The 26,537-nt window shown below is 39.6% G+C and overlaps 1 protein-coding gene across 1 annotated transcript in view; it reads left to right on the plus strand.

Moving 5' to 3' along the window:
• The first annotated feature begins 3,381 nt into the window (after positions 1–3,381).
• CAGE1 (cancer antigen 1) overlaps positions 3,382–26,537 on the plus strand; it is a 28,862-nt gene continuing 5,706 nt past the window's right edge. Inside the window, exons 1-5 of the mRNA XM_032648358.1 lie at positions 3,382–4,421; positions 6,491–6,640; positions 8,489–8,596; positions 10,509–10,589; positions 10,802–10,909. Of these exons, the coding sequence (XP_032504249.1) occupies positions 3,411–4,421; positions 6,491–6,640; positions 8,489–8,596; positions 10,509–10,589; positions 10,802–10,909 (1,458 nt within the window). The 5' untranslated portion in view covers positions 3,382–3,410. The remainder of the gene's footprint in view (positions 4,422–6,490; positions 6,641–8,488; positions 8,597–10,508; positions 10,590–10,801; positions 10,910–26,537) is intronic.

The following is a 26,537-nucleotide window of genomic DNA, read 5'->3' on the forward strand; positions in this document are numbered from 1 at the left end:
AACTGTATGATCATCTCAATAGATGCAGAAAAGCATTTAACAACATTCAACCCCCATTTATGATAAAAACTCTCAATAAAATTGCTATAGAAGGAACATACCTCAATATAATAAAAGCTATATAAACCCACAGCTAACATCATACTCAAATTTGAAAACCTGAAAGCTATCCCCCTAAAATCAGGAACAAGATGAGAATGCCCACTCTTGCCACTCTTATTCAACATAGTGTTGGAAATCCTAGCCAGAGCAATTAGGCAAGAAAAAGAAATGAAAAGCATTCAAATAGGAAAGGAAGAAGTAAAACTCTCACTATTTGCAAATTACATGATTTTATAGATAGAAAATTCTAAAGACTTCACAAAAAAACCTGTCAAATAATAAATGAATACAGTTACAGGGTACAAAATCAACATACAAAAACCTGTGGTGTACCTACATATGCTAACAATCAGTTAGCAGAAAGGGAAATTAAGAAAATCTCATTTACAATTGCAACAAAAAGAATAACTACCTAGGAATAAATTTAACCAAGGAGGTGAAAGATCTGTACACTGAAAACTATGACATTGTTGAAAGAGACTGAAGAAGACATAAATGGAAAGATACTCCATGCTAATAGATCAGAAAAATTAACATTTACCTAGAACAATCTACATGTTCAATGCTTATTATTCAGTCCCTATCAAATATTCAGTCCCTATTAAATCCCAAGGATATTTATACAGAAATAGGTCAAACAATTCTAAAATTTATGTGGAATCTCAAAAGACCCCAAAGAACCAAAGCAATCCTAAGAAAAAAGAACAAAGGTAGAGGTATCACACCCAGATTTCAAACTATATTACAAAGCTATAGTAATCAAAACAGCATGATATTGGCAGAAAAATAGTTACATAGATCAATGGAACAGAATCCAGAGCCCAGAAATAAACCCACACGCGTATGGACAATTAATTTATAACAAAGGAGTGAAGAATGTACAATAGAGAAACAATAATCTCTTCAATAAATGGTGTTGGGGGCTTCCCTGGTGGCACAGTGGTTGAGAGTCCACCTGCCAATGCAGGGGACACGGGTTCATGCCCCGGTCCGGGAAGATCCCACATGCCGCAGAGTGGCTGGGCCAGTGAGCCGTGGCCACTGAGCCTGCGTGTCCGGAGCCTGTGCTCCACAATGGGAGAGGCCACAACAGTGAGAGGCCTGCATACCGCAAAAAAATAAAAATAAAAATAAATGGTGTTGGGAAAACTGAATAGCCACATGCAAGAAAAGTAAAAAAGAAACCACTATGTCACACCATACACAAAACTCAAAATGCATTAAAGACTTGAATGTTAGACCTGAAACCATAAAACTTGTAGAACAAATCATAGGCAGTATACTCCTTGACATTGGCCTTAGCAATATCTTTCTGGATATGTATCCTCAGGCAAGGGAAACAAAAGCAAAAACAAACAAATGGGACGTCATCAAAATAAAAAGCTTTTGCACAGTGAAGGAAACTATCCACAAAATACAAAGACAACCTGACGAATGGGAGAAGATATTTGCAAATCATATATCCAATTAGGGGTTAATATGCAAAATATATACAGAGCTCATACAACTCAACAACAAAAAAAATCCAATTAAAAAATGGGCAGAGAAGCTGAATAGATATTTTTCCAAAGAAGACATGCAGGTGGCCAACAGTTACATGAAAAGATCCTCAACATTGTTAATTGTTAGAGAAATGCAAATCAAAACCACAACAAGGTTATCACCTCACACCAGTCAGAATGGCCATCATCAAAAAGTCTACAAATAATAAATGCTGGAGAGATATGGCCCAGCAATCCCACCACTGGGCATATACCCAGAGAAAACCATAATTCAAAAAGACACATGCACCCCAATGGTCATTGCAGCACTATTTACAATAGCAAGGTCATGGAAGCAACCTAAATGCCCATCGACAGACGAATGGATAAAGAAGATATGGTACATGTATACAATGGAATATTACTCAGCCATAAAAAGGAACGAAACTGGGTCATTTGTAGAGACGTGGATGGATCTAGAGATTGTCATACAGAGTGAAGTAAGTCAGAAAGAGAAAAACAAATATCGTATATTAACGCACATATGTGGAACCTAGAAAAATGGTACAGGTGAACCGGTTTGCAGGGCAGAAATTGAGACACAGATGTAGAGAGCAAACATATGGACACCAAGGGGGAAAGTGGTGGGGGTGGGGGTGGTGGGATGAACTGGGTGATTGGGATTGACATGTATACACTGATGTGCATAAAATTGATGACTAATAAAAACCTGCTGTATAAAAAAATAAATAAAATTCAAAAAACAAATGCAGGAGAGGATGTGGAGAAAAGGGAACCCTCCTATACTGTTGGTGGGAATGTAAATTGGTGCGGCCACTATGGAAAACAGTATGAAGACTCCTCAAAAATAAAGAATAAAAACTACCATACGGTCCAGCTAGTCCACTTCTGGGTATTTACCCAAAGAATACGAAAACACTAATTTGAAAAGATATATGCACCCCTATGTTCATCACAGCATTATTTACAGTAACCAAGATATGGAAGCAACCTAAGTGCCTGTGAATGGATGAATGGATAAAGAGAATGTTTTATATGTTTACAATAGAATACTACTGTCATATAAACAAGTTGAAATCTTGCCATGTGCAGCAACATGTATGGGTGGATCTTGAGGGTGTTATGCTAAGTGAAGTAAGTCAGATGGGGAAAGACAAATATATGATTTCACTCATACATGGAAAAAACTCAAAATAAATGAACAGAATAAGTGAAATGGGTAAAGGGGATGAACTGTATGGTGATGAATGGAAGCTAAATATTTGGTGGTGAGTATGCTGTCGGGTATACAGAAGTAGAAATATAATGTTGTACACATGAAACTTACATAATATTATAAACCAGTGTTACCTCAATAGAAAATAAACTTTTAAAAAAGACTTTGCAGACTAAGGTGATGGACAAATCTGTTTTAATTCATTTGAAGTCAAAGAAAGTATATGTATTCAGAAAAGTTTGTGTCATAGAAAATGGTGAGAGTACCCAAGTTTAATTTTTCCTCTGTAAAAGTAAGTGTAATACATATCTCTATCATATACCTACTGTTTGTGCTCTGCTGTGCTATTAGGTGCTGTACATACATTCAGCAATTAATACTTAAGTATTTTTGTTAATTAGACATCAGTATTGGAAGTAGATGTTGTCATTGTTATTTCAGAACTGAGAATACCAAACTAGGGATCTTGGATTCAAGGCCAGACCTCAAAGCTCATGACCTTTCTACTCTTTCATACTTATTTTATTTACTATAATTTACAGATTGCACATTCTTCAAAAGGAATACAGAATTCTACGGATATTCCTGAGATGTCAGTCAGGCACCAAAAGGAAGTCGCAGTGGAGGGGAGGGAGAGTCCAGAGATTGTCTCAACTTGGTCTCCGACAGGCATTTCTTGGAGTGGTGGAGCATCTTGGGAGGACTGCATGACACCCGACAGAGAGCAGAGCTTGGAAAGCTCAAAGCCTCTGGAAGAGGACATGGCTTTAAACGAAGTCCTACGAAAATTAAAGCGTACTAACAAAGAACAGCAAACTCTGATCCAAGACCTACAGCGTCGTAACATGTATTTAGAGAAGAAGGTTGAAGAACTGCAGAAGAAGACAACTAAAGAGCACGTGTTCGTGGACATCATCAATAAGCTAAAGGAGAATGTTGAAGAATTAATTGAAGACAAATACAGAGTAATGCTAGAGAAGAATGATACACAGAAGACATTGCAGAATTTGCATGAGATTTTAGTTAACACCCAAAAACATCTTCAGGAATCCAGGAATGAAAAGGAAACCTTACAGCTAGAGTTTAAGAAGATCAAGGGCAATTATGTTAGTCTACAGGAAAGGTACATGACTGAAATGCAACAAAAAAATAAAGCTGCAAATCAGTGCATGGAGATGGACAGAGCCTTAAGCAAGAAAGAAGAAGAGGTAGAGAGGCTGCAGCAACTCAAAGGAGAACTGGAAAAGGCCACCACTTCTGCTCTGGACTTGTTGAAAAAGGAAAAAGAGACCCGAGAACAAGAGTTCCTGTCTTTACAGGAGGAATTTCAGAAACATGAAAAGGAAAACCTGGGTGAAAGACAGAAACTGAAATCTAGACTTGAGAAATTGGTCGCTCAAGTTCAAACATTGCAGTTCATATCCGACAATGAAAAGGCTAAGAATACAGAACTCCAGCAGCAGATCAACAAAGTAAAAAATGAAAACTCAAAACTTCAGCAGCAGGTTGCATGGAGTGAGGAGCAACATTATGTTCCTCAATGTGAGACAGCTCAACTCAAGGAGAACTTAGAGGAAGGAACAGAGTCAGATATGGCAAAGGTATTATCACAAATTCAGAATCTCTAATGCAGAATTTCAGGAGTTTCTAGTAGCCTTCTGATGCATATTTGGGCATGGCCCACATACAGATTTGTTGGCAGAGAGTCATTAACGAAAAAGAGAGAAAGGAAAATGCACCACAGGTTTGGAGAAGTTTCTTTGGTTCTTGGGTACTCACATTAAAGAACAGCCATTCCTGGCCTCTCGTGATGATTTTGGTAGTGGTGAAAATTAATGTGGGAATTTTGTGGGTTCCTATGACCAGTCATCCGGAGCATCCTTTGAGAAAAGATTTTCTAAGTGGGGGTCGCAGTCTTTTTATACCACATCTACCTATTCAACAAACTAAATAATACAATTGAATATTTGGTTTACAAGGTAAAACAAACCTGTATTGTATCACATAGTAATTTTGTAAAGTTATAAACATTTTTATTGAGATGTAGTTGACATATAACATTATACTGGTTTCAGGTATACAACATAAAGATTTGATATTTGTATAGCAAGATGATCATCATGATATATCTACTTAACATTTGTTAAAAACAACATGAAAGCTTCATATCAATGTGTTTGGAAAGGCTGTAATTTTGTATTTGCAGTTCAAATGTATTTTTTGGCAGACAGCCTGGAAGCATGGCCTGGTAGTGATAATCTTCACAAGCCAGAGCATATCTGTTCTATTTCAGTTTTGTAGGCCTGCCTTAAAGTATTTATAGTATGCAATCTTATTAACTCTGACTACTTAGAAAGAAGGCTAATCTAAACTACAAAAATGCATGTTTATTTTTATATTTGTCGTAATAACTTAGGCTGAGCTGATCTGTTGCTTGAAGATGTCCTTAGGGGACTCTCTTTCATGAATCTGTAATCAGTATAAGTATTGCTTGCAAGTAAATAATTCTATTATTTTTAATGACTCAGAAAAATATTGTTCTCTTATTAAAAAATTCTCTCTGTGATCTTTTCTCCAGAAAGAAGGAAGGACTGTCTAAGCCAGTGTGGTTCTCAAACTTTAGCATTCATCAGCATCAGCTGTGAAAATGCAGATTGCTGGGGTCCACCCAGATTTTCTGATTCAGTAGGTGTGCAGCGGGGCCTGAGAATGTGCATTTCTAAGAAGATCCTGGATCTCACTGATGCTTCTGGTCCAGGGATCACACTTTGAGAACCACTAACCTAAACAAAGATGACCTTAAGTTTAGCTGTTAGCCAAATCACGGCAAGTTTTGAATTAGTAAACGCTGAGTAAATTACTGTAACTGTGCAGAAGTTTATCCAGTATACAATTTTTTCTTGAGCTTTCTTCTTTAAAAAGCAATGAAGTTCCTTGTTCTATCTTGACTAATCAATTTCTTTTTTTTTTTTTGACTAATCAATTTCTTTACTCTGCTTTTAGTTTTGCTTTTCATTACCTTTAGGTCCATTCTCCCAAAGTGTGTTCTGGGAGTATCTTTGAGGTCAAAAGCATTTTCATGGTAATAAATATGAAGACATTAATGCCTTTTTCATTCTCATTCTTTCACAAGTGTACGGTGTAGTTTTCCAGAAGCTATGTGACATGTGGTGGTGTAATTGCTTTTCAGGGCTGATGGAATGTGGGAAGCACATATGAGAATCCAGCTATCATCTATTAAGCTAGCATTAAAAATATTTGCAAAAAGTGTAAACACTGCCACTCTTTTCACTAATTTTTCATTTTGGAAAATGTGCCAACTTTGTATTGTTACTTACATTGACACATAATAGATTTATTGTTATTTGAATTAGTAAACAAATATTTTTGAATGTTCTCAGTTGTAATTTCAGTACAATAAATATTGACGTAACTGATAAATATAAATATTGTAATTTCTAATACAATAAGTATTGATAGTTATAACCTAGTAAACAAAAGTTTTGGGGATCCTCAATAATTTTTAAGAGTATGAAGGCATCCTGAGAATCAAAAAGTTTGAGAACCCCACTGCTCTGAGTTTTTAAGAGTGGTATTTTATTCAGCATTTTACCTAAAAAGTAATCCAGCTTTGTCTTTATTGTGACAAATCTGAATTGTGTACATGTAGGATGCAAAGATGATACATTCTAATTTGTTCCTGAATCACTCACCTTGTGAAGAAGAGAGCCCGGATCCCCCAGACGTGAAAAGAACTTCACAGCTGACTTCCAAAATTCGCAGTCTTCTGGCTCTGATGATACGACTTCTTATGTGCCAGGTAATTATAAAAAATCATATTTTTTACTGGGAGAAGAAATATCAAGGTTGGACAATTAAGTTGTGAACGAAAAAAAAATGGAAGTAAAAATACAGATCCTTAAACCAACCAATCAGCCCTTCCTTCTTCCCACTGCTTCTTTCTTCAACACCTAATTCCCACAAATCTATAGTAAGATGATAAGATTAAAAAAATAAAAACGTGAGGCCAAACCCTTCCCTCAGTGTTTTCCACATTTCAGGAAAACTCCCTCAGGGTAATAGTCTTGTGCTTCAGGGCAGCCTGTGATGAGAGATTGTTCACACAAATGAGCTGTTTACCCGATCTAAAAATACAGCTTTGGGGCAGGGGCCGGGCAGTGCAGAGCTGTGTACATTAATTAGTAGAATGAAAAATGAAGTTAGTGTCTGGTGAATTCAAGGCATGGCTTCACCACCTCACTGCTGTGTGACCTGGCCAAGTAAATTTTCCTTTCTCAGCCTTAGCTGAAGTGATATTTGCTGCTGCCCTGGGAGGTTGCAAACACTACATTTGAATGAGAGAAACTTTTAAGGGCATATATGACGCTTGATAGCTTCTCAGTTATTGAGCTGTGTTTCTTCCTCTTCCCTCTGATCGTTGTACATTTCTTTGAGCTTCAGTGCACTCCTCTGAGCCAAAATTTGGGGACATGAGTTTGCGATGTTCCTGGTCCAACACAACCTTTGTTCCTACTTTCTTTTAGCTAAAATTTGCTGCGCAAGCTAAGCATTTTTAGCAGTGTCCACAAACTGGTGGCCCATAGACTGTATCCCCCTGAAGTTTTGTCTTTAATATTTGAATTTGAATATGGCACAAACTCTTTGCTGTAACCTTTTCCACCCCACCTTGCCCCTTCAGACATCTGCTTTCTTATCATATTTGCTTGGCTTTTCTCCTGTCTCACTGGAGGCTGCTGTTCTTTCTCAGGCTTATTTGCTGGCTGCTGCTTCTCTACAAGACCTCTCAGTCAGGGAGTGAGTCATCAGCCCTCTTCTTAGGAGATCTCATCCCAGGCCAAACAGATATCTGTTTGCTTAAGCCTTCAAGAGCAGAGACTCGATATGTCAGATGCCCTCTGCCTAATGCAGGGTAGGCCCTTACCAGGCACTCAAAAACTATTTGCTGACTTCCCAACCTGTCCTTGGAGGCATTTAAGTTGACCCTGCTTTTCATGGGTTATCTCATTCAATTCTTACACCATTTTTTACATTATCAGACTTTTTTTTTTTCTAACATGGAAAAACAAACTGAGGCTCAGAATTACTCAGTTTCTTGTCCAAAGTCAAGTGGTTAAGTGACAGAACTCAGATGGTTAAGTGACAGACAGCTCAGATACAAACCCAAGTAGTCTGACTGTAATGCATGCACTTTTGACCCTTAGGTTATATTGGTACAAGTATCTTCATTCTTGTGGAATGTGGGTGCCACTGAAATATCTAGAGTTTCAGTATTGTTGAGGATGTCTGATTGTTCTGGTGTCAGGTATAACAATTTGTCTAAAATTTGGATTTGTAAACTGACTAGGCTAAGAGCAGATGTATGTATAAGTATATAAGCATGTGTAGTTATTAACTTCCCAGTGATTATACTAATTTGTCCCAATAACAATTTACATATAAGTGTGAATCTATATGAATTCTTTCCACATTAACCCTTTATTAGATGGCTTATGATGAGTAACTGAAGAATTGAGTTCAATATGATTCTATCTCCTTTTGTTTAGCCACTTATTTTGGAAGGGAGATTTATTTCATTTGTGTTCTTTCCTTCCTCCTTTTAGCTTTCCTGATAACTTTTTAATATAGCTTCTCAAAATGTTACCCTTAGGACATCACCAATCCTGATGCCAGACATTTCAAAGAGAGTGAGAAAGTTAATGATATGCTACAAAAATTGAAGAGTTTTCATCTTAAAAAGAAAAAATTTGATAAAGAGGTACTGTATGTATTCTTCATTCTAAAAATTGTATCATTTTTAGTGAAAAAAGACAAAGAAAAAGGTCACGTAAAAGTATAAAGAGGCTCCTAAAATTTTGGATTTTTAAAAATTATTTTTGGGGACAAGATTAGCTTTACTTTGGCCCTCACTAAGGCGATACACTGTTCAACATTTGACTTGTTTTATAACATAAGTATGTTAGAAAATCTCATTCATCTACCAAAAAACTGGTATGATTATTTTTTCACTTTTATATGGTACTACTGATTCCTGAAGAAGAGAGTATTTTGATATTTCTATAGTGATTACAAACTTTATCACTTGGAATAATGAATACATTGAAAACAAATTTTATTTCTCAAGTGGGACAAAGGTAAGGGAAGAGGCTCTTGGAATTTCTTCAATCATTCTTTTCTTGATGTAGTGGTGCAGAGATGGAGAGAGAGAATGAAGAGAGTCAGTTATACAGAGAAAGTGGTAACAGGACATGAAGGTGTGTGCTTTTAATCTGAAAGGAATACAGAAGTGACTAATTTATCTGGCTAAAGGAATAAAAACGTATTTAAATCTGGGATTCAATTTCAGTGCTGCCTTATCAGGAAATGACTTCTCTGAACTGAGGTGGCTAGAAAATTTGTTGCAGGTATTCTGCGGAATCTCTGTCTCTTAGCTAACCTCTAGAGAAAAGGACTAAGGAATAAACAGACATGCAGAGAAATTACTGGCCTCTACTTCTTAAACTAGTCTTCAGAAATAAGCCCAGTTGAGGATTCGAGCAGGATGTTACAAAAATACCATTTCAGATATTTATGTTCTCTTGGTAAATTTCTGTGTCATTCCTGTAATACTGGCAGATGAAATAATATGATGCGTGTAATTTGATTCAGTGAAGGGAGTTGCAGGGAGGAGGAAGTGGCTGGGGTATTAACGATACAAGGCTGACGGTTAACTGTTAGTAGTTGAAACTGGGTAATAGTTACATGGGCATCCATTAAAGTTTTTCCTCTTTTTTGGAAAGTGTTCATAGTAAAAAAAACTATTCTGTGCAGCCCTCACTAATATTTGGAGGAGTTAGAATATTGAATGTTACAACTTATCGTTATTACATGAAACAAACAAATGAACAAAGAAGAAATGACTATAAATTGCATCTAGAAAAAGTTGGCTAATTTTTTTTCTTTAAAGAAGAATTTTAATAGCCTGGCTGTAAAATCAATTGAATATTAGGATAAGCTCTCTGGAGATCCCAAGCCCACGCTCAGGTTTAATGATTTACTGGACTCACAGGACTCAGCACATAGTTGTTCTCACAGCTATGATGTATTATTACCGTGAGAGGATACAGAGCAAAATCAGTAAAGGGAAAAAGCACGTAGGGCGAAGTCCAGAGGAAACCAGATCCAAGCTTCCAAGAGTCCTTTCCCAGTGAGTCACACAGGATGCAGTTCCCTTTCACCAGCAGTGACCTGTGCAGCATGCGTGAAATGTTCCCGGGGATGCTTATTGGAGACTGAGTGTCCAGGGTTTTGATTGGAGGCTGGTTGGGTAGGTGCCCTCTGCCTGCCGCGGACCAAAATTCCAGACCCTCCCGAAGGAAAGGGGTGTTCAGCATAAATGTTCTTTGTACAAATAGGCACAGTGAGCCTTCATATCAGGAAATGATGGAAACCCTCCCACAATCCAAGTTCCTAGATGCCAGTCAGAGGGCAGTCTGGCGAGCAGGCCTTTCTAAGGACAGCAGTCTCAGGCCTGCTGTGTGAACTCTCTGCTACACAAGAGCTTTAAAAACAAGACACCTTTGGAGACCAGGGATTGGACTGTGCATGGTTTGGTGACTTTATTATAAATGTTACGGAATGTAGTTTTATTTCCTCTCCTTCTCTGAAATAGAAAATGCTTTTTTCCTTAGCTACTGAAACATAAAGACAGAATCGCAGCTTTCAGAGAGTTAATTGCTAATGAAAAATCATTTCAAGATCAGGTTACAGAGGTGAGTTAAACATTCACTATGTACTGTCTTTAACGTACAAAAATACAATTTTAGATACTTAACATTGAAGTCATTCTGACTCCAGGTTCTACACATCTGTTATTGAAACCACTGGCGATCTCTCTGGTGGTTAAACTAATAACATATTCATTGTCAAATGTTCCAAGGAGTGTGAACATACTGGAAGTGAGTACAAATACGTTTCATCTCAGGTTACAGACTTGGATTCAAATGAAGCCAAGAATGCCGGAGAGGTACCTGTCTTACTGGGAGCCAAACTGGATCAGTACCACCACCTAAATGAAGAGCTTGATTTCTTGGTAAGAAACACCTTTTGCTGCTTTGCTAGCATTTTTCTATACAACACCATTTTATTAACAAGTTCAGGAAATTACCAACCTTCAAAAATTTTGCTTATTGAAATGGTCACACACTGGCATAGTAGCAGCATTATTCACCCACTAAAATATACAATTGAAGTTTGCATTTTCAGGTTTTGAAATTTTAAATATTGTCCCACCTGATTTCTGTTTAATCAGATTTTTTTTTCTTTCAAAATGCAGAAGTTTTCAAATATTTGCAGTTTTTCATAGTGGATGGAGCACATTTATATTGCTGCATATGCTACCACTATTCTTATAGCAGCAGGTGTCTACAGCAATCATGATTAAGGGATGTGCTTTGGAAAATGGCACTCATACTTTAGATGGCATCTAAAGATAAAGGCATCACAAGGAAAATGGTAATTATGTGGGGGGATGGAGGTGTTAGCTAAGCTGTAGTGGTAATCATTTTGCAATATATAAGTGTATCAAATCAACACGTTGTATACCTTAAACTTACACAGTGTTATATCAATTATATCTCAGTAAAGCTGGAAAATTTAAGATAAAGGCAGATAAAACAGGAAAAATACGTGGGAAGAACATAAAAATATCTTGGTATCTAGAGAGTTACAGCCCATTTGGATCCCACCTTAATTAAAAAGTGGTTAACATAATTTATTTTTTAATAGCTAGAGAAGTCTATCATCATATTTCTGAATTATTAAAAATCAGGGAATTCCCTGGCAGACCAGTGGTTGGGACTCAGTGCTTTCACTGCCAAGGACTCGGGTTCAATCCCTGGTTGGGGAACTAAGACCCTGCGAGCCGAGCAGTCTGGCAAAATAAATAAATTAATAATTAATGATAAATTAATTAAAATCGGCATTCTGTACTAAATTCATTACATACCCATTCATCTTTAAGAGAGAAAAAAAAGTCCAACGTGGTGAGGGCTTAAAGGTTTCTTCTTTTCTAATTTGTTCATTTTTTTCATTAAATAATTGTTGACTTCCCACAGAAGGTTGAGCAGGGCTAGTCGCTATGAAGATAGAAAGATAAATCAAGCATGAGTTCTGGGCTTCCCTGGTGGCGCAGTGGTTGGGAATCCGCCTGCCAATGCAGGGGACACGGGTTCGAACCCTGGTCCGGGAAGATCCCACATGCCGCAGAGCAGCTAAGCCCTTGCGCCACAACTGCTGAGCCTGCACTCTAGAGCCCGTGAGCCACAACTACTGAAGCCCACGCGCCTAGAGCCCGTGCTCCGCAACAAAAGAAGCCACCTCAATGAAGAGTAGCCCCCACTTGCCACAATTAGAGAAAGCCCGCGCGCAGCAAAGAAGACCCAATGCAGCCAAAAATAAATAAAATAAATTTATTTAAAATAAAAACACATGAGTCCTGCTTCCAAGGAATCTGGAAAAGTAGATGCAATACATAGGTAATTATTTACGAGGACTAAAGGGAACATTTTAAAAAAGAGATATACAGTGACAAGCATCCGACAGAGGAGATCAGAGGAGGAACCGATGGCATCCTGGTGGGAGAAGCACAGAGGACGGTGACCGGACTGTTAGTGGGCGGATGAGAGGAGGGCACGCGGTAAGCTCTGACTCCATCACCAGTTTCAGTGCTTCAGGCATAAAAAGGATGGGAGTGGACCTTGATCTTCCCTGGTTGGGAAGCTGGAGTGAGGAAAAGACACAAACGGAAGCGCTCAGACACACTGTGTCACTTTTAACATGTGCTGCAGACTTCCTTGTACAAACCGTATCTCAGAGAAACCAAATAATTGATGAGGGAGAGGTCTTCATGGAAGAATGTAAGCTATTAAAAGCAAGAGAAGACACACCTGCAGAAAATTACATTTTGCATCCCTGAATAAAATAAGGAATCCAGGCAATTACAATGCCTGCCAAAACCTGTAAGTTCAAGGCTCATAGGAACCTGTTAATGACCAACACCAGAGCCCCCTCATCTGCCTCAACCGCACGAAAGGTGAGACATGCCCCCAACGGGATGCAGGAGGGAACGGGGCACTGTGCGTGAGGTGTTTTCACCTGAACTACCTGTTCTTAAAGCAAGCTTCTAGACCACACGACCAGCTGACAGGATAAAGAACCATATTAAGTTGACCATGATAAAAATCCAGAACGTGAGAAATTCTAATCCATAACAGTTGGCACAAGGAAGAGGAGGGAGAGGAGAGGAAGAGCTGTTCTAGACTCAGAGGTTAGAGACTTGAGACAAATCAAGCAGACACATCGTGTGTAGATCCTGGCTTGAACACACCCACTTCACAAAGATATTCGTGAGATAGCAGCAGCAAACCGCTAATGCAGGGGACACATTTTAATAGATGTGATAGTGGTATCATTATGTTTTTTATTTTTAACTTTTTTTCTTTTTTGCGGTACATGGGTCTCTCACTGCTGTGGCCTCTCCTGTTGTGGACCACAGGCTCTGGACGCGCAGGCTCAGCGGCCACGGCTCACAGGCCCAGCTGCTCCGCGGTATGTGGGATCTTCCCGGACGGGGGCACGAACCCATGTCCCTTGCATCGACAGGCGGACTCTCAACAACTGCGCCACCAGGGAAGCCCCTCATTATGTTTTTAAAAGCCCTTGTCTGTTAGTGATACATACTGAGAAGTGTTTATGAGTGAACTAACATGATGGCTAGCTTTGCTTTAAAATACTCCAAGAAATTTAAAAGGTGGCATAGTGAGAGTGGGGGGTGGGAAGTTGGAGACAGATGAAAAAATACTGGAAAAATGTTGATAATTGTTGAAGGTAAGCGATGGGTACATGGAGGTTCGTTACACTACTCTCTCTACTTTTGTATGTGTTTTGGAATTTTCCAAAGTAAAAAGGGCTTTAGTTTTGTTCTTTGGTTTTGAAATGCCGAAGTGTGTTCTAGAAGGCTCACTCCTCATTCTCCAAGGAACTCTAGGCCAGGAAGACTAGGTCTGCCAGAGTTAAATTTGGTGGCTTGCACCTCCTCTCATGCTTTCTCAGGTACTGCTTCTGTGGTCCTTCTGACCCCTTGCCTTTGGTTCTTCTTCACAATTCTGATCTTGTTGGCTGTTCCAGGAACCTCCTGACCTCCTCCATCCTGAGACAGGACCCCAGCTTTGCCTTCCTGCTGGCTCTAGCCAGCTGGATGTTTAACTTTCAAGTGCAAACTGTCTCCTGGTCCTATAAGGCCTTGGTAAGGTACACCAAAGTCAGGGATTTGGTCAGAGGGGAGAGGCAAGAGTCCAGTTTACACTGCTGACATTCCGGGTTCAAGGGGGGCTAATAAGATTGACCCCTCAAGTTCCTCCTAGATCCCATCTTCTGTAAAATAGGAACCTTTTAATAAAAATAAGATACTCTTTTTTTAATTTTTATTTCATATTGAACTATAGTTGATTAACAATGTGGTAGTTTCAGGTGAACAGCAAAGCAATTCAGTTATACATATACACGTAAAAAATAAGATATTCTTTAACCAGTATTATAGAAGATATCCTTTAACCATTATTGTAGAATAGTTGAAGATTAAAAACTAAAATACTATCCTAAAATATACCACTTCACTATAACACTCGATATATTACATAAAACATTTACCTAATTTGGACTTCCCTGGTGGTGCAGTGGTTAAGAATCTGCCTGCCAGTGCAGGGGACATGGGTTCAAGCCCTGGTCTGGGAAGATCCCATGTGCTGTGGAGCAACTAAGCCCGTGCACCTAGAGCCTGTGCTCTGCAACAAGAGAAGCCACTGCAACAAGGGAAGCCACCACAACGAGAAGCCCCTGCTCACCACAACTAGAGAAAGCCTGTGCACTGCAACTAGAGAAAGCCCGCGCGCAACAACGAGGACCCAATGCAGCCAAATAAATAAATAAATATATTTTTTAAAGAAAGATATTCTCTAACCAGTATTATAGAAGATATCCTTTAACCATTATTGTAGAATAGTTGAAGATTAAAAACTAAAATACTGGCTTCCCTGGTGGTGCAGTGGTTGAGAATCCGCCTGCTGATGCAGGGGACGCGGGTTCGTGACCCAATCTGGGAAGATCCCACATGCCACGGAGCAGCTGGGCCCGTGAGCCATGGCTGGTGAGCCTGTGCATCTGGAGCCTGTGCTCCGCAACGGGAGAGGCCACAACAGTGAGAGGCCCGCATACTGAAAAAAAAAAAAAAAGCTAAAATACTATCCTAAAATATACCACTTCACTTTAGCACTCTCTATATTACATAAAACATTTACCTAATTTGGGCTTCCCTGGTGGTGCAGTGGTTAAGAATCTGCCTGCCAATGCAAAGGACACAGGTTCAAGCCCTGGTCCGGGAAGATCCCATATGCCACAGAGCAACTAAGCCTGTGCTTCAAAACTACTGAGCCTGTGCTCTATAGACCGTGAGCTGCAGCTGCTGAGCCCGTGTGCCACAAGTACTGAAGCCCACGCACCTAGAGCCTGTGCACCGCAGCAAAGAGTAGCCTCTGCTCGCCACAACTAGAGAAAGCCTGCACGCAGCAACGAAGACCCAGCACAGCCAAAAGCAAAAAACAAAAAACCCATTTACCTAATTTATTATTTTGGTAGCCTTTAAAATTAGAAGTTTGTTAACTTAAAAAGAAATACTCAGAAGGAAGCATCATATATATATATATAATTTTTATTTTCATGTTATGTTCTATAGCCATAAAAATAAGAAAACAACAAATATGTAAAGCAGAAAATTACTACTCTAGGAAAATTTTTCTAAGTATTCCAAAAGAAAATAACCGTAGTCCCTTGTCTCATGATCCCTCTGAACTATGAACCATACCTGCCAGCTCCTGGATTTGGGCACATTCACCTTGAATATACTTTACATTGGTGTTACTGACCAATCTCCTGAGGAAGGGTCTAGGTTCACTAGGATTCAGGTCATACAGGTGAGAGGGCTGTCCCACCAGGTGGAACCCCAGCTCCTCGGTTTCTAGAGAAGATGTCAACCTTACCACCTATTTCCTTGTTTTCCCAAGCTCCCTGGGCATTCCTCTGATGCTCTGACCCTATTCCTCACCTTCCTGGTTCTGATTTCCCTAAATCCTATTCTAAAGCCAGTGCAAGAAACAATATTTGCGCTGAAGACCCTTTTCAGAGGATATAACCTCAATCTATCTGCCGACCAGCTCTTAGGAGGAGCATGTGTAAGGACTCCTGTATCTCTGAAGGGTTATGTGTGCCAACTTGTCATTCCTCTAGCAGTAACCCGCAGTAAAAACACATTTTACATCTTGATCAGATGTAAACACACACAGAAGAAACACCAGTTTCATATTCTGTCCTGTTCTATTCCATTTTTTGTGTGCGTGTTGTTCATATATTCATTTCAGTACTTATCGAGTCACAACCTGGATCATGTTTGTTACCAGAAAGCTGCTCCTTGGAACTCGCTATCTTGGCCCTCAGAGAATTGCTTTTACTGAGTTGTGTCTTGGTGTTTTATGCCCTCAACAATCCTAGGAAACATCTTTTTCCATTTGTTGTAAAAAGATTGCTGCTTCCCTTAGTGCCACTTGGATGAGAACGTCCTTTGAGACTTCGGCCTACTAGGGAAAGCTTTTCTTAGAAACAGGTTTGCTTTCATCGCATGAAAAATGAAAATCATGTAACTGATCAGGTTCCTGTTTGCTTTGGATACCAGGAAGTTTAGTTCCGAAAGCATGGTGCTGTAGCTCGGGGGTTAACTGGCTTCATATCCGCCTGTTGTTCTTTACCTGTTCTGTACATTCTGGTTTAATTATTTATTATTTCTATTTTTTCTTTTTTTTTTTTTGTGGTTACGCGGGCCTCTCACTGCTGTGGCCTCTCCCGTTGTGGAGCACAGGCTCTGGACGCGCAAGGCCCAGTGGCCATGGCTCACGGGCCCAGCCGCTCCGCGGCACATGGGATCCTTCTGGACCAGGGCACGAACCCCATGTCCTCTGCATCAGCAGGCGGACTCTCAACCACTCTGCGCCACCAGGGAAGCCCTGTTTATTTTAAATTTCTATTTTATTGCCATATATTCAATCTCAAACTTTTGTGTAAAGAATTGGGGAATCAGTCAATCAGCCAGCCTTCAGATATCCCAGTCTTCCAGGACTGTTCATAAATGAGGACTGATGCATTGCTGTCATGGTATTATTTCTACCTTGGACACACCTTTTTCTTTTCTTTTAATTAGAGTAAAATTGCTTTACAATGTTGTGTTAGTTTCCTGCTGTACAGTGAACGCGAATCAGCTATATGTATACATCTACCCCCCTCCCTCTTGGACTTCCCCTCCCCACCCCAATCCCACCATCTAGGTCATCACGGAGCACCAAGCTGAGCTCCCTGTGCTATACAGTAGGTTCCCCTAGCTACTTTGACACACTTTCTCTGTGAGTTGACACTAGCAGAGTGTAAGACAAGCAAAAGCCTCTTAGGAAACCTGGAATCATGAACTAGGTAGAGCCAGATACCACTGACTGTATAGGCCAGGCTGTTGAAACCTCAGGTCACAGCAGCCCTCAGTGCCCCTCTCTGGGGTGTGATAGGCACAGTGATGGCCTCCCAAGATGTCCATGCCCTATTCTGGGAACATGCAAAAGGGACTTTGCATCCCTTAATGAAAACAAGGAAGCTAGCAATTATGGCAAAAGGGACGTTGCAGGCATGATGAAATCAAGCACCTTTAGGTGCTGAAGATAAGACTATCCTGGATTATCAGGATGTGCCCACTCTAATCACAGCTATCCTTAAAAGTGGAGAATCTTCCCAGCAATGTCCATAGAGAGACATAGCATTGCTGGCCTTTGAAGACAGGGAGGGACCCAAGCTGAGGAAATGTGTGCAGCCTTTGGAAGCTGGAAAAGTCTCCCCTAAAGCCTCAAGAAAGGAACCAGCCCTGCCAACCGCTTTGACTTTAGCCGAGTGAGACACCTGTCATGACCTCTAAGCAACAGAACTATAAGGTAATAAATGTGCATTGTTTTAAGCCACTGAGCTTGTGATCATTTGTTATAGCAGCAGCAGGAAACTAATACATGATATGCTGACCTCATTTTCTTTAGTGATTTGGATTTTCAGTGTCCCATAATATATATGGGGCCAAAGTCCCATATATTATCAACATGGAACTATGTCCACAAATCTATAATACGGGGGACCACAGAGAGGACCCATTCCAGGAACTCCCTCCTCTACAGGAATTCACATCTGAGCAGCCCGCCTGGACCCAGCGGACCTCCTCCCAAACCAGCAGCCACTGCTCTGCTGCCTCTCAGTGCCTGCTGTTCTCACAGTGCAGGGGGGCAGCTTTCCAAGAGGACTTACTCCTCCACTACGGTCAAGTGCATGTTGCTTTGGGCAGGGCCAAGGCACCGTGCTCTTCCTCACCAAAACTCCACCCTGCCCTGGGAACCCGCTTCTCCTAGAATGACTGACAAGGCCCATCCCAACTTCTGTGGGTCTGCATCTGCACCATGGCCCCCGGCACTCATGGGCAGACCCCTCAGGAAAGGGGAACCAGGGGGGCTGGGAGAGAGTGCTGCCACACCTGCTCTCAGCCCTCAGGCACCCCGGGGTTGGAGGAGGTCTTGTTAGACCTTGTTTATTAAAAAGTGCCTTTTTTTTGTTAATAGATCTTTATTGGAGTACAATTGCTTCACAATACTGTGTTAGTTTCTGTTTGTACATCAAAGTGAATCAGCCATATGCATACATATGTCCTCATATCCTCTTGAGCCTCCCTCCCACCCTCCCTATCCACCCCTCTAGGCAATCGCAAAGCAACTCAGCTGATCTCCCTGTGCTGTGCGGCTGCTTCCCACTAGCTATTTACATTCGGTGGTGTATATATGTCAATGCTACTCTCACTTTGCCCCAGCTTCCCCCTCCCACCCTGTGTCTTCAAGTCCATTCTCTATGTCTACATTAAAAAGTGCCTTTTGACATGCTTTCAGAAAAATGTGTTAGACTTTTCCAGTGATTTGATTTTAATAGACTGTCTTCCAAAACTTTTCTATTTTGAAATACTTTTTTTAACGTTAAATAATGAGCTCTTAATGAAAAGACAAGTCATGGACTGTGAAAAAAATATTTGCGTATCACAGATCTGATAAAGGACTTTTATCTAGAACATATAAAGACTCCTTGAAAACAACCAAATTTTTTTAAATGGGCAAAAAGGTTTTAAACAGACACTTCACTAAGAAGATACATGGATGGCAAATGAGCCCATGAAAAGATACTCAACATCATTAAGAGGCAAATTAAAACCACAAGTGAATATCACTACACACCTGTTAGAATGTCTGTTAAAAAAGACTGGCCATACCAAGGATTGGTGAGAATACAGAGCAACTGAAGGTCTCATCCACTGCTGGTGGGAATGTAAAATGGGTACAGCCATTTTGGAAAACGTTTTGGTGGTTTCTTAAAAAGTTAAACGTGTACTTACGCATCATTCTACTCCTAGGTGTTTTATTTACCCAAGAGAAATGAAAGCCTATGTTTATACAAAGGTTCCTAGCTGCTTTATAATAGCCAAAAACTGAAGGCAACTCAAATGTCTATCAACAGATAAATGGATAAACCAAATTGTGGTACATCCATACACTGAAATACTACCTCACTAATGAAAAAGGGGTGAGTTGGAGATTGTGTTCAAGATGGCAGAGTAGAAGGACATGCCCTCACTCCCCTCTTGCGAGAGCACCGGAATCACAGCTAACTGCTGAACAATCATCAACAGGAAGACGCTGGAACTCCACCAAAAAAGATACATGACATCCAAAGACAAAGGAGAAGCTGCAATGAGATGGTACAAGGGGCCCAATCACAAGAAAATCCTGTAACTGCTGGGTGGAGGTGACTCCACAAACTAGGAGAACACATTATATACCACAGAAGTCCATCCACCGGAGTGAAGGTTTCTGAACCCCACGTCAAGCTTCCCAACCTGGGGGTCCAGCAACGGGAGGAGGAATTCCTAGGGAATCAGACTTTGAAGGCTAGCGGGATTTGATTGCCAGGACTTCGACAGGACTGGGGGGAAACAGTCCACTCTGGGAGGGTGCACACAAAGTAGTGTTTCGCATCGGGACCCAGGGGAGACTGAAACCAGACCTACCTGCTAGTGTTTTAGGGTCTTCTGCAGAGGTAGGAGGTGGCTGTGGCTCACTGTGAGGACAAGGACACTGGCAAGCAGACCATTCTGGGAAGTATCTCCTTGGCGTGAGCCCTCCCAGAGTGTGCCATTAGCCCAGCCAAAGAGCTAGGTAGGCTCCAGTGCTGGATCACCTCAGGCCAAACAACCAACAGGGAGGGAACCCAGCCCCACCCATCAGCAGACAAGCAGATTAAAGTTTTAAAGTTTTACTGAGCTCTGCCCACCAGAGCAACACCCAGCTCTACTCATCACCAGTCCCTCCCATCAGGAAGCTTGCACAAGCCTCTTAGATAGCCTCACCCACCAGAGGGCAGACAGCAGAAGCAAGAAGAACTACAATTCTACAGCCTGTGGAACGAAAACCACATTCACAGAAAGATAGACAAAATGAAAAGGCAGAGGACTTTGTACCAGATGAAGGAACAAGATAAAACCCCAGAAAAACAACTAAATGAAGTGGAGATAGGCAACCTTCCAGAAAAAGAATTCAGAATAATGATAGTGAAGATGATCCAGGACCTCGGAAAAAGAATGGAGGCAAAGGTCGAGAAGATGCAAGAAATGTTTAACAAAGACCTAGAAGAATTAAAGAACAAAGACCTAGAAGAATTAAAGAACAAACAAACAGAGATGAACTATACAATAACTGAAATGAAAAATGCACCAGCAGGTATCAGTAGCAGGATAATTGAGGCAGAAGAACGGATAAGCGACCTGGAAGACAGAATGGTGGAATTCACAGCCGCGAAACAGAATAAAGAAAAAAGAATAAACAACAACAACATTCGCATTATAGGGGTCTCAGAAGGAGTGGAGAGATAGAAAGGACCTAAGAAAATATTTGATGAGATTATAGTCAAAAACTTCCCTAACATGGGAAAGGAAATATCCACCCAAGTCCAGGAAGTGCAGAAAGTCCCAGGCAGGATAAACCAAGGAGAAACACACACGAGACACATAGTAATCAAATTGACAAAAATTAAAGACAAGAAAAATTATTGAAAGCAACAAGGGAAAAATGACAAATCACATACAAGGGAACTCCCATAAGGTTAACAGCATGATTTCTCAGCAGAAACTCTACAGGCGAGAAGGATGTGGCACGATATATTTAAAGTGATGAAAGGGAAGAACCTACAACCAAGATTACTCTACCAGTCAAGGATCTCATTCAGATTCGACAGAGAAATCAAAAGCTTTACAGACAAGCAAAAGCTAGGAGAATTCAGCACCACCAAACCAGCTCTACAACAAATGCTAAAGGAACTTCTCTAAGTAGGAAACACAAGAGAAGAAAAAGACCTACAAAAAACAAACCCATAACAATTAAGAAAATGGTAACAGGAACATACATATCAATAATTACCTTAAACATGAATGGATTAAGTGCTCCAACCAAAAGGCACAGGTGCGCTGAATGGATACAAAAACAAGACCCATGTATATGCTGTCTACAAGAGACCCACTTCAGACCTAGGGACACATACACACTGAAAGTGAGGGGATGGAAAAAGATATTCCATGCAAGTGGAAATCAAAGGAAAGCTGGAGTAGCAATACTCATATCAGATAAATAGACTTTAAAATAAGAATATTACAAGAGACAAGGAAGGACACTACATAATGGCCAAGGGATCAATCCAAGAAGAAGATATAACAATTATAAGTATATATGCACCCAACATAGGAGCACCTCAATACATAAGGCAAACTGCTAACAGCTATAAAAGAGGAAATCGACAGTAACACAATAATAGTGGGGGACTTCAACATCTCACTTACACCAATGGACAGATCATCCAAACAAAATTAATAAGGAAACACAAGCTTTAAATGACACAATAGACCAGATAGATTTAATTGATATTTATAAGACATTCCATCCAAAAACAGCAGATTACACTTTCTTCTCAAGTGCGCATGGAACATTCTCCAGGATAGATCACATCTTGGGTCATAAATCAAGCCTTGATAAATTTAAGAAAATTGAAATCATATCAAGCATCTTATCCGACCACGATGCTATAAGACTTGAAATCAATTACAGGGAAAAAAATGTAAAAAACACAAACACGTGGAGCGTAAACAATACATTACTAAATAACCAAGAGATCACTGAAGAAATCAAGGAGGAAATCAAAAAATACCTAGAGAAAAATTACAATGAAAACATGACTATCCAAAACCTATGGGATGCAGCAAAAGCAGTTCTAAGAGGGAAGTTTATAGCAATACAAGCCTACCTCAAGAAACAAGAAAAATCTCAAATAAAGAATCTAACCTTACACAGAAAGGAACGAGAGAAAGAAGAACAAACAAAACCCAAAGTTAGTAGAAGGAAAGAAATCATAAAGAGAGCAGAAATAAATGAAAAAGAAACAAAGAAAACAATAGCAAAGATCAATAAAACTAAAAGCTGGTTCTTTGAGAAAATAAACAAAATTGATAAACCTTTAGCCAGACTCATGAAGAAAAAGAGGGAGAGGACCCAAACCAATAAAATTAAAAATGAAAAAGAAGTTACAATGGACACCACAGAAATACAAAGCATCAGAGACTACTACAAGAAACTCTATGCCAATGAAATGGACAACCTGGAAGAAATGGACAAATTCTTAGAAAGGTATAACCTTCCAAGACTGAACCAGGAAGAAATAGAAAATATGAACAGACCAATCACAAGTAATGAAATTGAAACTGTGATTAAAAATCTTCCAACAAACAAAGTGCAGGACCAGATGACCTCACAGGTGAATTCTATCACACATTTAGAGAAGAGCTAACACCCATCCTTCTCAAACTCTTCCAAAAAATGGCAGAGGAAGGAACACTCCCAAACTCATTCTATGAGGCCACCATCCCCCTGATACCAAAACCACACAAAGGTACTACAAAAAAAGAAAATTACAGACCAATATCACTGATGAATATAGATGCAAAAATCCTCAACAAAATACTAGCAAACCAAATCCAACAACACATTAAAAGCATCATACACCATGATCAAGTGGGGTTTATCCCAGGAATGCAAGGGTTCTTCAATATACGCAAATCAATCAATGTGATATACCGTATTAACAAATTGAAGAAGAAAAACCATATGATCATCTAAGTAGATGCAGAAAAAGCTTTTGACAAAATTCAACACTCATTTATGATAAAAACCCTCCAGAAACTAAGCATAAAGGGAACTTACCTCAACATAATAAAGGCCATGACAACCCACAGCCAACATCATTCTCAGTGGTGAAAAACTGAAACCATTTCCTCTAAGATCAGGAACAAGACAAGGTTGCCCACTCTCACCACTCTTATTCAGCATAATTTTGGAAGTCCTAGCCATGGCAGTCAGACAAGAAAAAGAAATAAAAGGAATACAAATTAGAAAAGAAGAAGCTAACTGTCACTGTTAGCAGATGCCATGATACTATACATAGAGAATCCTAAATGTGCCACCAGAAAACTACTAGAGCTAATCAATGAATTTGGTAAAGTAGCAGGATACAAAATTAATATACAGAAATCTCTTGCATTCCTATACACTAACAACAAAAGATCAGAAAGAGAAATTAAGGAAAGAATCCCATTCACCACTGCAACAAAAAGAATAAAATACCTAGGAATAAACCTACCTAAGGAGGTAAAAGACCTGTACTCAGAAAACTATAAGACACTGATGAAAGAAATCAAAGATGACACAAACAGATGGAGAAATATACCATATTCTTGGATTGGAAGAATCATATTGTGAAGATGACTATACAACCCAAGGCAATTTACAGATTCAATGCAATCCCTATCAAATTACCAGTGGCATTTTTTACAGAACTAGAACAAAAAATCTTAGAATGTGTATGGAGACACAAAAGACCCCAAATAGCCAAAGCAGTCTTGAGGGAAAAAAATGGAGCTGGAGGAATCAGACTCCCTGACTTCAGACTACACCACAAAGCTACAGTAATCAAGATAATATGGTACTGGCACAAAAACAGAAATATCAATGGAACAGGCTAGAAAGCCCCAAGATAAACACATGCACCTATGGTCAACTAATCTATGATAAAGGAGGCAAGGATATACAATGGAGAAAAGACAGTCTCTTCAATAAGTGGTGCTGGGAAAACTGGACAACTACATGTAAAAGAATGAAATTAGAACACTGCCTAACACCATACATAAAACTTAGCTCAAAATGAATTAGAGACCTAAATGTAAGACTGGACACTATAAAACTCTTAGAGGAAAACATAGGAAGAACACTCTTTGACATAAATAACAGCAAGATCTTTTTTGATCCACCTCCCAGAGTAATGGAAATAAAAACAAAAGTAAACAAATGGGACCTAATGAAACTTAAAAGCTTTTGCACAGCAAAGGAAACCATAAACAAGATGAAAAGACAACCCTCAGAATGGGAGAAAATATTTGCAAATGAAGCAACTGACAAAGAATTAATCTCCAAAATATATAAACAGCGCATGCAGCTCAATATAAAAAAAAAAGCCCAATCAGAAAATGGGCAGAAGACATGAATAGACATTTCTCCAAAGAAGACATACAGATGGCCAAGAAGCACATGAAAAGCTGCTCAACATCACTAATTATTAGAGAAGTGCAAATCAAAACGACATGAGGTATCACCTCACACCAGTTAGAATGGGTATCATCAGAAAATCTACAAACAGTAAATGCTGGAGAGGGTGTGGAGAAAAGGGAACCCTCTTGCACTGTTGGTGGGAATGTAAATTGATGCAGCCACTTTGGAAAACAGTATGGAGGTTCCTTAAAAAACTAAAAATAGAACTACCATATGACCCAGCAATCCCACTACTGGGCATATACCCAGAGAAAACCATAATTCAAAAAGACACATGCACCCCAATGGTCATTGCAGCACTGTTTACAATAGCCAGGTCGTGGAAGCAACCTAAATGCCCATTGACAGACGAATGGATAAAGAAGGTGTGGTACATGTATACAATGGAATATTACTCAGCCATAAAAAGGAACGAAATTGGGTCATTTGTAGAGACGTGGATGGATCTAGAGACTGTCATACAGAGTGAAGTAAGTCAGAAAGAGAAAAACAATTATCATATATTAATGCATATATGTAGAACCTAGAAAAATGGTACGGATTAACCGGTTTGCAGGTGAGAAATAGAAACACACATGTAGAGAACAAACATAGGGACAGCAAGGGGGGAAAGTGGCTCGGGGGTGGTGGTGGTGGGATGAACTGGGAGCTTGGGATTGACATGTATACAGTAATATGTATAAAATAGAAAACTAATAACCTGCTGTATAAAAAATAAAATTTAAATGATAAAAGAAGAAAAAAGAGAAAAAGGTGTGAGTTACTGATACACGTGCAGCTAGATGAATCTCAGAATAATTATGCTGACTGAAAAGAGCCAGATAAGAGTAAATACCCCTTGGTCCAGTTACGTAAAATTCTAGAAAATACAGAGTAATCAGTCATGACAGAAAGCAGATGGGTGTTTGCCTGGGGCTAGCATAGAGTATGGGAGTGAGGGAAGGACAGACAGGCAGGAGGGAGGGGTTATCAAGAGGCAAGAGGAAACTGTGGTGCGGTGGGGGGGGGGCAGGTGGATATGTTCATTATGTTGATTGCAGTGATGGTTTCACAGTTGTATTCATAGATAAAAACATATCAAACTGTACACTTTATAAATATATGCAGTTTATTGTATGACAGTTATGCTCTTAAAATGGTTAAACCCTATACTCTTTAGCAGAAGCTTAAAATTTTGGATTAGTTTTCACTGTAATCCCCAAAACTGGCTTTTACGGAGCAATTCTTTTATCGCTAAAATAAACAATCTTTAAGAACTCCTTTGCCCTTCTTTCTTTAATCAGAGGCTAGCAAATTTTAAAAAATCAATCTGAGGACTTAAAAGGGTTATTACTTTGATCTTGAAAGCCAGTAAAGAAATTCAAGATGTGCCATTAAGTCTGTAATTAAAAAAACAACAACAAAAAAACAAACAAAAAAAAACAGAAGTGAGAAGGAATTCCATGTTGCTTCAGTAAACTGTCATGAGGTATGTATATAAAGCTGAGAGAGGAGCCCCACCTTCCAGGATGCCGCAAGGAGATGCAAAGGAATGGAATGGGAAAAGCCCAATGCTAATAGTTGATAAGTAGAGATTTTAGTCTTTTCTACTTCTAGACACGTCGTTTAAAAAATCTTTTAAATTCTCTTTACCTTGGGTCTGTTAACCTGAGGTGACATCTATACTCCCTACCTTAAATAATGTGTGTTGTCAGAGGACTGGGACCCCTGATTTGATATTGTCCCCATTAATATATTTACGTAAAGAGAAAGAACAAGAAAGCTGCTGTGTCTGCGCAGATTTGTTTTGCCATTGCTTGCTCCAGGGTATCTCACTACAGACACGTAAGCATATGTAAATAAGAATAT

The sequence above is a fragment of the Phocoena sinus genome, chromosome 11, assembly GCF_008692025.1.
Source record: "Phocoena sinus isolate mPhoSin1 chromosome 11, mPhoSin1.pri, whole genome shotgun sequence".
Taxonomy (NCBI): Eukaryota; Metazoa; Chordata; class Mammalia; order Artiodactyla; family Phocoenidae; genus Phocoena; species Phocoena sinus.